Source organism: Phalaenopsis equestris, unplaced genomic scaffold, assembly GCF_001263595.1.
Source record: "Phalaenopsis equestris unplaced genomic scaffold, ASM126359v1 Scaffold000003, whole genome shotgun sequence".
NCBI lineage: Eukaryota > Viridiplantae > Streptophyta > Magnoliopsida > Asparagales > Orchidaceae > Phalaenopsis > Phalaenopsis equestris.
In genome coordinates, this window is record NW_018164445.1 from 238188 (window position 1) to 249733 (window position 11546).

General features: G+C 33.9%; 1 protein-coding gene across 1 annotated transcript in view; it reads left to right on the forward strand.

Moving 5' to 3' along the window:
- Positions 1-11546, forward strand: part of LOC110018155 (probable magnesium transporter NIPA4) — a 21922-nt gene continuing 10376 nt past the window's right edge. The window contains exons 1-7 of the mRNA XM_020715366.1: positions 1-422; positions 4130-4186; positions 5167-5257; positions 5335-5495; positions 5641-5768; positions 5862-5999; positions 8702-8794. Coding sequence (XP_020571025.1) covers positions 251-422; positions 4130-4186; positions 5167-5257; positions 5335-5495; positions 5641-5768; positions 5862-5999; positions 8702-8794 — 840 coding nt within the window. The 5' untranslated portion in view covers positions 1-250. The remainder of the gene's footprint in view (positions 423-4129; positions 4187-5166; positions 5258-5334; positions 5496-5640; positions 5769-5861; positions 6000-8701; positions 8795-11546) is intronic.

An 11546-nucleotide genomic window follows, 5' to 3' on the forward strand; every position in this document is an offset into this window, starting at 1 on the left:
GTCCCAATCGACGGTCCCAAGCCATAGCTGTTACTCTTCCACTCACCGATGTATCCCCAATTTCCGTGAAAAAGATAAGCAGTGAATCTTTGTTTCCGAAACTTTACTCTCGCCTAGGAGAGACGGAGAGAGGGAGATAGAAGACTGTCGGTGAGATCTGAGTTCTGTGTTAAGGAAATGGGAGAATCGATGGTCTGGGAAGTGGAATGGGCAGCGTGAGGAGCGGTGGGGAGAGTATTGGAGCAGAGATATGGGGCCGGGGATCGCGCCTTCCAGAAGCTGGGTTGAAGCGTATAGTGGGATGTCGGCAGATAATGTAAAGGGGCTGGTGCTTGCACTTTCCTCAAGTTTCTTCATTGGCTCAAGCTTTATTGTTAAGAAAAAGGGGCTGAAGAAGGCTGGGGCATCTGGAATTCGGGCAGGTATGATAGTCTCTTGTATGATCTTATGTTCATTTGATCTGAAGTGTGCGTTTTAGGAACTTCTCTTATTTGGATCGGAGATTAGTGTTATTTTTTGAAGCCATCGATTTTAGAATTGTGGGTTTTGATTGATTTGGTGTTTTGATGTGGTTTCCTTTTGGTTTTTTTTGTTGCTTTGCCATTTTGATAGATGAGGCAGGGATGAGTTTGTGATGCGAGGGAATTATGGCTCTTTCACGGAGATGGAAGATGAATGAACTAAAGCTCTGAGCATGAGGCGGGATTACAGCGCACGTTACTCTTGCTGGTGGCTGCCTTATGTTTAATGAAGTTGAATTTCATTCGTTTTATATTTTTTCTTCGAGATATGTAGCATGGATTAGAAGTTTGATGGCGTCAGTCTTCTATTATGGCGTAATGGCGAAGTATTGCTGTGTGACAGAGAGGCCTTTATGAACCAATAGAATTTAATGATGTTCTTCTTAGAGATTCTTAACATACACATACTACAGTAGAAAGAAGAACTTTTTAAATTGAAAAAAAACTCTTGTAAAAACCATGGGGTCTTTATCAAGAATGGGAAATTTTTTAAGGGCTCTTTCCATCTTAGAGAGAAGCATCTTCATTGAGCTAGAAAATGAGTCATATTTGTAAATTTCTTACAGGGTATTTTGAATCTCACTAAAAAGATGATTTGCAATTATCATCAATGAATTACAAAGATTGCATTATTCCATGGCCATATTATGATATCGGAAGATATTGCTTTTAGGCTAACTCAACAATTCCCCTGGACTAGTCTTGTATTGTCGGATGCCATTTAGCTGTCTTGGATCAATGATGTAAATATGCCAATTTGTTGTTAATGATGTCACGATCACATCAATATACATTGATTGCCTTTTAAACAATTGAATTAGCTTGAATAATTTCGAGAGGGTTGTTTTATCTTGAATGGACCTTGTTGCATCTGCCAAAAATGTTCCTCTATTTTGAGATGGTTTCCAGAGTTCCTTGCATCGAAGAAAAAACATGCCAAATGATCTAGAAAATATTTCTTATATACAAATTTCAGGAGGGATATTTTGATCCTAATTCAAATAATTTTGTGAAGTTATTATTAATGAAAAACAAAGATTGCACCATTTCATGATCAAATAATGATGATGAGATATTGCTTATAGGCTGACTCAACAACCAGTCGAGACGGATCTTCCATCGCTAATTGCCACTAAGGTATATTGGATCAATAATGTAAGCACACCGAGTTGTTAATGATATCACTATTACATCGGAGTTGATGGCTTGCAATAGTGGAGTATCAATAATGCAATAAATTGTTAAGTCTTGATTATCGAAAAGGGTTTATACTTATGAGCCCATCTTAGCATGGTAATTTGGCTCTTAAGTGCCAGCCATAAGGTTTATGTATTTGTGGCTTAGCATATATAGTCGTGTTTTGAGTTTGTGATTAAGTTTGCTCAATGCCTCAAAAAAATAGTTTACATGTTAAATGTCCTCAGATTGATGAATTGGGTTGGTTCCAAACTTTTCAAATATAATTCAAGCTATCTATGTGTCCACAAATTCTTTGCAGCATAAAAAGAAAATTTCATTGCAGCTCTAGATCTTTTCTACTGGATGGTGTGCTTTTTTGAGCTAATATTATCTTCTCGATCCAACCAAATTGTGTGAAATTGAGCATTTGTTTTTTTTTTCTTTTTCGTCTTTTTTTTTTCCGAATTGCTTGTTTTTCTTTTTTTTGGTAAAAAATTGATGCTTAATCAAACTGGGAGTTTCATGATTCAACAACTATGGTAATGCTTGCTTCTACATAAGCCATATAATCTTGGTTAAATTTATTATTGTGGAATTATAGTTGTAGCCCCATTTCCTGTAAAAATTGTGTTTAATTAGCTTGAAATCTTTGCTGGCTTTGGCTATTCAAGTTCTGAAGATATTATTGACAGCTATCGATCTCCGCTTGACTTGTTCATCTTTGGTTGCCAGAACATTTATGTGATATTTTATTGGATATTTTCATAATTAACATATTTTAGTTGTTATTGCTGAACGACTTGGCTATAAAAGTTCAGCCCCTCTAATCAAGTTGTCCAAACCACCACAGTGCTAGTTCTATGCCTATAGTAGACATTAGCGTGCTTGATATTAAAAGGAAATACTTTGATATCAGCTCTGTTTTGGGTATGCTTATTCAAAGGATATTTTTCATGAATTACTACTCATCCTGATTGATGGTTAACCCAATATAATGACATTGTTAAGGTTGAATTTTGAAGGCTGCATGTTAAACTAACATGTGAGACGAAGTGCCTATGGGTTTATTGACCACGGATGGTCTTATGACAGAAGCTGGATTACTTGGTGGAAAAAGAAAATCATTTTCTTTTTATAAATAATTTTCATCTTTCTTAGTAATTTATGGCCTTATTTTCAACTTTTTACCTATTTTACATGACTGATGCACATTAATCAGTAACTTATATGTAGACTAATAATTTTTTTTAACTGTTGAGCACATTGATTTGAATGTTGACAGTTACGTGTGAAGAGCCTTGTATTGTAATTATTATAAATGGCTAGCACAGAAAATTTAGTCTGATTGTTATGCGTTGAGAAACTCAAGTAAAATGAATTCATATGTTTAATGATGTCTTTTAAGACGGTAAATGGTGTTAATGTGCACGCGTAATTTTAACGAGCACTATGGAATATAGTGACACACAGTTATTGTTTAATCTTCATAATACAACTTTCATAGTTGGTTGTGCTTGTTCTTTTAAGGCACGAAAAAATGAGAAATTTCCATTAAAGAGGCAAATCAATTCCATCGTTGGAATCAGGATCACAATTAATTGATTAAAAATTGCAGAGATTTGGTTTGATAATCAGTGAAATCTTCCTACACCATACACCTAGTTAAACTAATGATTTATTTTAGGGTCTTTTTACACATTGTTATTATTGAATGGTGCTCAAGTGTATTTCCTTTGTACTACAAAATTTGCCAGCAGATTGATTTGAATGTTGACAGTTACGTGTGAAGAGCCTTGAATTGTAATTATTATAAATGGCTAGCACAGGAAATTTAATCTGATTGTTATGTGTTGAGAAACTCAAGTAAAATGAATTCATATGTTTAATGATGTCTTTTAAGACGGTAAATGGTGTTAATGTGCACGCGTAATTTTAATGAGCACTATGGAATATAGTGACACACAATTATGGTTTAATCTTCATAATACAAGACGGTAAATGATGTTAATGTGCACGCGTAATTTTAATGAGCATTATGGAATATAGTGACACACAGTTATGGTTTAATCTTCATAATACAACTTTCATAGTTGGTTGTGCTTGTTCTTCTAAGGCATGAAAAAATGAGAAATTTCCATCAAAGAGGCAAATCAATTCCATCGTTGGAATCAGGATCACAATTAATTGATTACAAATTGCAGAGATTTGGTTTGATAATCAATGAAATCTTCCTACACCATGCACCTAGTTAAACTAATGATTTATTTTAGGGTCTTTTTTACACATTGTTATTATTGAATGGTGCTCAAGTTTATTTCCTTTGTACTTCAAAATTTGCCAAATGCCATGTCTCTAGATTATTTGATTCTTTTCTCTTTAACTTTGAGTACATGTCGGTATGTAAATGAGATTGTTTTGCTTTATTGTAGGTGTTGGAGGCTATTCCTATTTATTTGAACCACTTTGGTGGGTAGGAATGATTACAAGTAAGACTTCAGGTTTTTTATTTTTTTATTTTTTATTTGTTTTTTTCTTTTTTTTTAAGGACATTATTTCATATTTTCCATTTCAATTTCTGAAATGGAGAGAGATGCTAACTACTACATCAAGGATCATACAAAGTCAGCTCACTGTGTTTGAATAATCTGACACACACACACACACACACAACTTTGTGTGGGTGTGGGTGTGTGTGCTTATCAAAACAACCACACATGTCAAAGGTCATGAAAAAAATTTTTGCCAAAATATTTTTTAACTTTTAATTAACTTTGCCATATTTAGTAAAACTTAGCAGTCCATAATGAACATCAATTTTTTGAAACAGGGCAGAACTTTCTAATAGACTATCTGGTAATAAAAAATCTACCACATTTTTCTACCAATCATATACTTTAGTCAATATGGCACAAGGTTGAGTCCAAGAATCAATTGGCTGCTGCATGAGTTTTAATGGAAAAGTTACAGCCCAAAATTGCATGTGGATGTCTTCAGTATTTGATATTTTAGAATAGATCTGTCAATATCCATTGCCCTGCATCACAAAATTGTATATGGATGTCTCAGGTATTTGATATATTAGATTAGATCTGTCCATTGCCTTGTGAAATTTTGTAGTACATGATATCTTCAATGCATTTTTGAGGCATAGAATCATGAGTTATTGAGGAAAACTACTGGATGTGTTGCAACATAGAAGTGTAATTTAGTCCGCAGAATTTTTTAATGAGAGCTAAAATAGTCATCTTGAAGACTATTTCAACCCATATTAGAAGAGTTTGGGCACTAATTTTGACACTTTTAAAGTCTCCGAGACTAAAATGACCCCATACAAATAGTCAGGGGACTATTTTGCCACTTTACTCTTTTACAATTAGAAACCATGTAGTTTTTAGAGTTTTGCTGTAACAACTCTGCTTATTTGGGTGCATTTGTAAGCTAACACCTTTTTGTGATAATGAAACAGTGATCGTTGGAGAAATAGCAAATTTTGCTGCTTATGCGTTTGCTCCAGCTATTTTGGTTACTCCTCTTGGTGCACTTAGCATTATAATCAGGCATGGATAGTCACACAGCAAACTAAAAATTCAAAAAATATATTTGTAATTATTTCATGAGTGGTTTGCTCTTGCAGTGCTGTGCTAGCTCACATTATTTTGCGGGAGAAGCTACACGTATTTGGTATTCTTGGTTGTATACTTTGTGTCGTGGGGTCAACTACAATTGTACTTCATGCACCACAGGAGCGCATGATTGAATCTGTGAAACAAGTATGGGATTTAGCTACTGAGCCAGGTTGGTAAACTACAACATTGTTTTGTTTGAATACTCAACTAATCTAAATTATAAAATTACATTTGTTTCTGTAAGTAAACATTGTAATTCTTTTTAATGAGTTAGAGTGAAATAGGTTTTTCTAACATGGCTATATATTCTGCAGCTTTTCTAGTCTACGCAGTTATAGTCATTGCTGCAGTATTTGTACTTATATTTTATTTCGCGCCTCAGTATGGGCAAACACATATAATGGTGAACATTGGTGTTTGTTCTCTTGTAGGTTCGTTGTCGGTACGTAATTGTTATACAATTTACGAAATACAGGTTCTTAGCATTTATCATAATGCTTTTAAAAATTGACATTTTTTCCATCATCATCAACAGGTAATGAGCGTTAAAGCTCTTGGAATTGCCTTAAAGTTGACATTTTCTGGGATTAATCAGTTAGTATATCCCCAAACTTGGACCTTTTCGATAGTTGTCGGCATATGTGTGCTTACTCAGATGAACTATTTAAATAAGGTAATTTTTTGTATTTTCCTTTTGAGTTTGTATCAGTGTTGCAATCTGTGCCTATCATTGTTATAGGTTGTTTGCCTATATAGCCTTTTCTCTCAGTTGCGGACTGCTTTTGTATGAAATGAACAACCTTAAAAATATTGACTTGTTAAATTAAAATTTGATTTTGCTATGTATCTGTACGCTTTCATTTTCAATAAGGTGCTAATTTTGAAAATAGTATATGATATTTTAATGATACATTTTTTGCACAACTACAAAGAATAATAACGTCTCCCTGAATAATCAATGCATAAAATGAGGCCACAATACTTGCTTTATGATAGCTGGCATGATGAGATTTGATAATGCTAGAAAAGGATGTGTTAAATTTATAATCTTTAAGGAGTCTCTAATTTTGAAAAATAATAAAACATGATTTTTTTTTTGCATAACTAAAATAATTCCAGATGTATGAGGCCACATTAGCTGACTTTATGGTTGCAGGTAGACCAAATTTAAATTTATCTATTCATGCTATAATGAAGGTAATTGAACATAGGTTAAGACGTATTACAAAGATTTCTCATAATCAATTTGGATTTATGCCAGGCAGATCTACTATAGAAACTATACGAGGTTTGATGGAGAAGTTTAGAGATAATAAGGAGAATCTACATTTGATTTTTATTGATCTAGAAAAATCTTATGATGAGGTTCCAAGAGATATCCTTTGAAGAGTTTTTGAGAAGAAAGGTGTTGATATGACTTATATTCAAGTCATTAAAAATATGTATATTAGAGCTGTTATTTGTGTTTGAACTAAATGAGGATTGACCAAATAATTTTCTATTTCTGTTGGATTACATCAGGGATACATCATTCTGTTGGATTACATCAGGGATTGGCTTTAAGTCCATATCTTTTTGCTTTAGTTATGGATGGTCTTACTAGACATTTACAAGAGGATGTACTTTGGTGTATGTTTTTTATTTATGATATCCTTCTCGTGGATAAGACGAGAAAAAGCTCAGGAAAAACTTGAATTATGGAGGTCTACATTGGAGTTTAAAGGCCTTCATTTAGGTAGAATAAAAATTGAATACATGGAATGTAATTTTAGTAGTAGTAGCTCTAGTGACAGAAGTGTAACTTTGGGTGATCAAATTATTAAAATGTGTGAACGATTTAGATATCTCGGGTCTGTTGTTCAAAGCAATGGTGATATAGATGGGGATGTTAATAGTAGAATTCAAGTTGGCTGGTTGAAGTGGTGGAATGTTTCGGGCCTTTTGTGTGATAGAAAGTACCGCTTAGATTGAAAGGAAAATTTTATAAGACGGTGGTGAGACCTGCAATGCTGTATGGCGCTGAATGTTGGCCTTTAAAAGTGAAGCATAATACTAAGTTAAGTGTTGTTGAGATGAGAATGATTAGGTGGATGAGTGGCTTTACACGTAGAGACAAAATGTGAAATGATTATATCCGTGATAGGGTTGGTGTAGCCCCTGTGACGGACAAAATTAGAGAAAGTCATCTTAAATGGTTTGGTCACATTAAGTGTCGACCATCTTAGGATCCGATTAGGAGAGTAGATGTTTTATATTCAACTTATGTTAAGAAAGGCAGAGGTAGACCTAGGAAGACTTTGATTATTGTATAAAAAATGATCTTAATTTATTAGAACTAAATGAAAATATGACACTAAATAGAACGCAATGGACAAAAAGGATTCATGTAGCCGACCCCACGTAAGTGGGATTAAGGTTTCGTTGTTGTTGTTGTTGTTGTATGCTATAAATGAAGGTGTTAAACTTTTGATATGCATTACTTTTTAGATTCGAATTAAGGACTTTTTTATCCAAGTAAAAGACCCGAAATATGATAAATATTTCTCAGCTCAAAGCTTTATATTTGGATACAAGATCATATACTTGAGTAAGAATCTTTATATATGATAAAATCTAATATTTGGACAAGTGTTTTCTTGGATGCTGAACTCTTATATATGGATCTAAAATCTTGTATCCGAATAAAATATTTGTTTTTTGATTAAGAAATCTTCTATCTGGATCAAAGCTATTGTATCTGAAAAGAGGTGAGACAGTTTCTTCATCACGTTTTTTTATAATATTAATTAATGACAAGCTGAAGCCCCATTTCAAGTGGAATCATTTGTGAACCGTAGCATTACTCAACGCATAATGATTATATGGCCTGGAAATGTTTTAGTAAAAACTGTATGGTTCATAATAACTAAATCCACATTAAAATATCAAAAGTAAGATGTCAACAATTGAATAGCAAATCTTTTATTATTTTCCTTATATTACAAAAATAGTACGTAGGTTGAGTATGTAAATTTTATTATGTAAGTTTTAGCCATTGATTTGAGCTTTTAAACCATTTTCGTAAGCTTTGACAAATGGGCTCCCAGCTGGAATTATTCATGCTGTGCCATGCCTCTGTGCTCATTAGTCTATATTAATTGAATGATTATGTTATATTCCTGGCAGTACAGTTTAGTTTTGTCTTATGTCAATCATTTTCACTTGGTATAGTGGACATCTCTTGTTGGCTACATTGTATGATGCTAAAGAGAATTTTTTTCTTACAATTGCAAACTAGGATAATTGTTAAACTTTATTTTAATCAGTGATATGTCATAAAAAATACGAAACTTAGTGTATTTGTTCACATATTTAAATACTATCCATTTTTTGCAGGCACTTGATACATTCAATACAGCCGTAGTTTCTCCAATATATTATGTGATGTTCACATCGTTCACTATTCTGGCTAGTGTGATCATGTTCAAGGTACTTGCGAGTTTCTTCCTCTATGATTTTAAAGAAACAAGGAGCATTTACATACATAGCAGACAATTCTTATCTATTTACATATCTCACACCTAAATTTTCATATTTACACGCATAGCACTCAAATCCTTAATCACATAAAAAATAGCATTTTTATCACTTTTTTAAATGTGAAATACACTTTTTCATCCATAGGCTTAACACACCAAAATGCTGTGTATTGAAATATGAAATTTTAGGCGTGATATGTGTAAATACATAAGAATTGTGTGTTATATATGTAAATTTCTCAAGAAACAAATATGTGGTTGAGTGATGGTCTGTTTCTGCCCCTATGTTTGCATGCGAATTTCATCTTAATTGCTTCAAACAATATTTTTGCAACATCACCGTCTTTTGGAGCTTAGTCTGCTTTACTTTTTCAGTTTTTTGTTTAATTGGTTTTTCTTATCGGCATTTAGTTGAGTGCCATGTTTAACAGAAGATAGTTCAAAATTGTGAAGCTATTGAGGGTGGTTTCATGAAGCCAGTGGCTTTTAAAACCATTCTGAAGTAGTTTCTTATGATAGTTTCCTACCACTTGACTCGTTCAAAATATTAAAATTGTTTTTGTAATTTTGTTAATGCTTCTCAAAGCAAAAAGTGTTCTTTTGTATGTTAGATTTCTAAGGAATATGTGATGCAGGTATTCTAGAATATGTGATGCAGGTATTCTAATTTCTCACCATAGATGAGGTTGTAGAGAGTGTTCAGGTGTTTTAAGACCGGAGTCTATAAAAACCGACTAGATAAGAGCTATAGTTTATGAAATGTATGGAGAAATTACAAATGGGTTCTAACATGTACTTCATCGTAGATGCCCAGATAAGCGCATATTGAAAACTGATTTGATACTAGTAGTAATATCACCTCAAATCCTCTCCAGCATTTCTTCTCTCCCCCTCCAGAAAATTTTTTTGTTAAAGGAATAAATAATAAATTTGTATAATTATATTTCTTAAAAATTAGGACTGTTTCTTGTTGAAGCACATTTGTATTATTTTTATGAAAAACATGTTTAAATTATAAAAAAAATTGAAAATTTATAAATCTTCTTTTGAATATATATATATATATATAGTTGTTCAGTAGTTTTTTTTTTTTAATTTCTTTTATTTACGATAGAAAAACCAAAGAGTCGAGTCTTTGCAAATGAGGAAAGTTTTCATATAAGAAATATTAGGAAATTTTCTCTCCAAAAAAGAAGAAAGCAACTGTCACCATTGTTCGAACATTCAGAATACATGGTTTGCATTGTCGTATCTTCCATTTATGTTTGCTTATCCTCAATGAGGATGGCCATGGTTCCATCAAAAGAATTTCTATGGAGGAAGAAGGGGAAGTCAACTGTTGAGGAGCCGACGGTGACAACCTCTTAATCTTGCACAGGTGAAGAAAATGGTGTTGACAAGGAATCAGGGACGGGAAGTAGGGTGAGGGTTCTCGCTATGAAAATTGGAGTTGAAGCTGGCAGTCACAATGAGGAACGTAACCCAGTTCTCTCGAAGACTGATGAGGAATCAAAGAGCTCACATCAAGAAGAAAGCTTGCAATTTTACATTTAGGATGGAATCTTGTGGATGAATCACAGAAGATGTAGCGATATATCCGTTTCTCAAGAGAGAAGATGGGAGTGGTGGTATTCACACAAAATTTTCCAAAGGTGTCATTCGTAAAAATAGTCAAAATAGTCCTCTAACTATTTACAAGTGGTCATTTTAATTCTATAGTTTATAAAAATGTCAGATTAGTTCCTAGATTGTTTTAATATGGGTTGAAATAATTTTCAGAAAGGACTATGTTAGCCTCCATTAAAAGTGGCTGGGGATTAAATTGGCTTCTTTATAGACTTTTGGACTAAATTGGACCATTACAAATAATCAAGAGGTTATTTTAACCTTTTTTTTCTTTTCTAAAACCTTATAAATGTCCTTATACAATATGGGCTTAATGTCCTAAAGTGTAATAATGCTAGACATTTAGAGCCCGTTTGGTTCGACTTTTTTGGCGCGGCGCTGTGTGCGATAGTCGCTTCGTCGCGCAGTCGGCCGTTTGGTTCGTAGCTTTGCGGCAAAACTTTCCCAAATCGGAGCGAAAGGGGGCCGCGAAGGGGGGCCGCGATATTAACCCCGCGGCCCCGCTTTCGCCTGAAGATTTTCTCCGCTTACCCCTTTCGTTTCTCTTCTGCCCTAACTGCTTCCTTCGCGGCTCTCCTTCGTCGTCTTGCTTCATAGCCCCTCGATCGACAGATCTGAGGTATAACGAGCAATTTTCTTCTTCTAATCGCAGATATGAGGGAGCTTATGGGTTTTTTCGAATGTGATGTTTTCTCTTCTTATTTCCTTTCTATTTCGGTAATTTTTTGTTTATTCCTTCTAAAGATGCGGTGGATCTGTACATTAGTGCATGGAACCTGTTTGGTTTTTTACCGGTTGCTTCACTAGGGTTTTGCCTTTGCTTTCCCTTCTCGTTTGAGTCATTCTTGTTTGGTGGATGTTGGCTCAAGAATGAAATAATATAGTGGTTGATTCACTGATGTAGTGGTTGATTCACTGATGTGTAGTGGTTGTTGTTCATGCTTTTTCTTTCCCTTCTCGGTGGATCTGTACATTAGGTAGTGGTTGATTCATCACTGATGTTTTGCTCTGAGACACATTTGTGGAAGTTATGAAAGGGGTTAACATGGATAGTGCATGTTGCAATGATTTTTTTT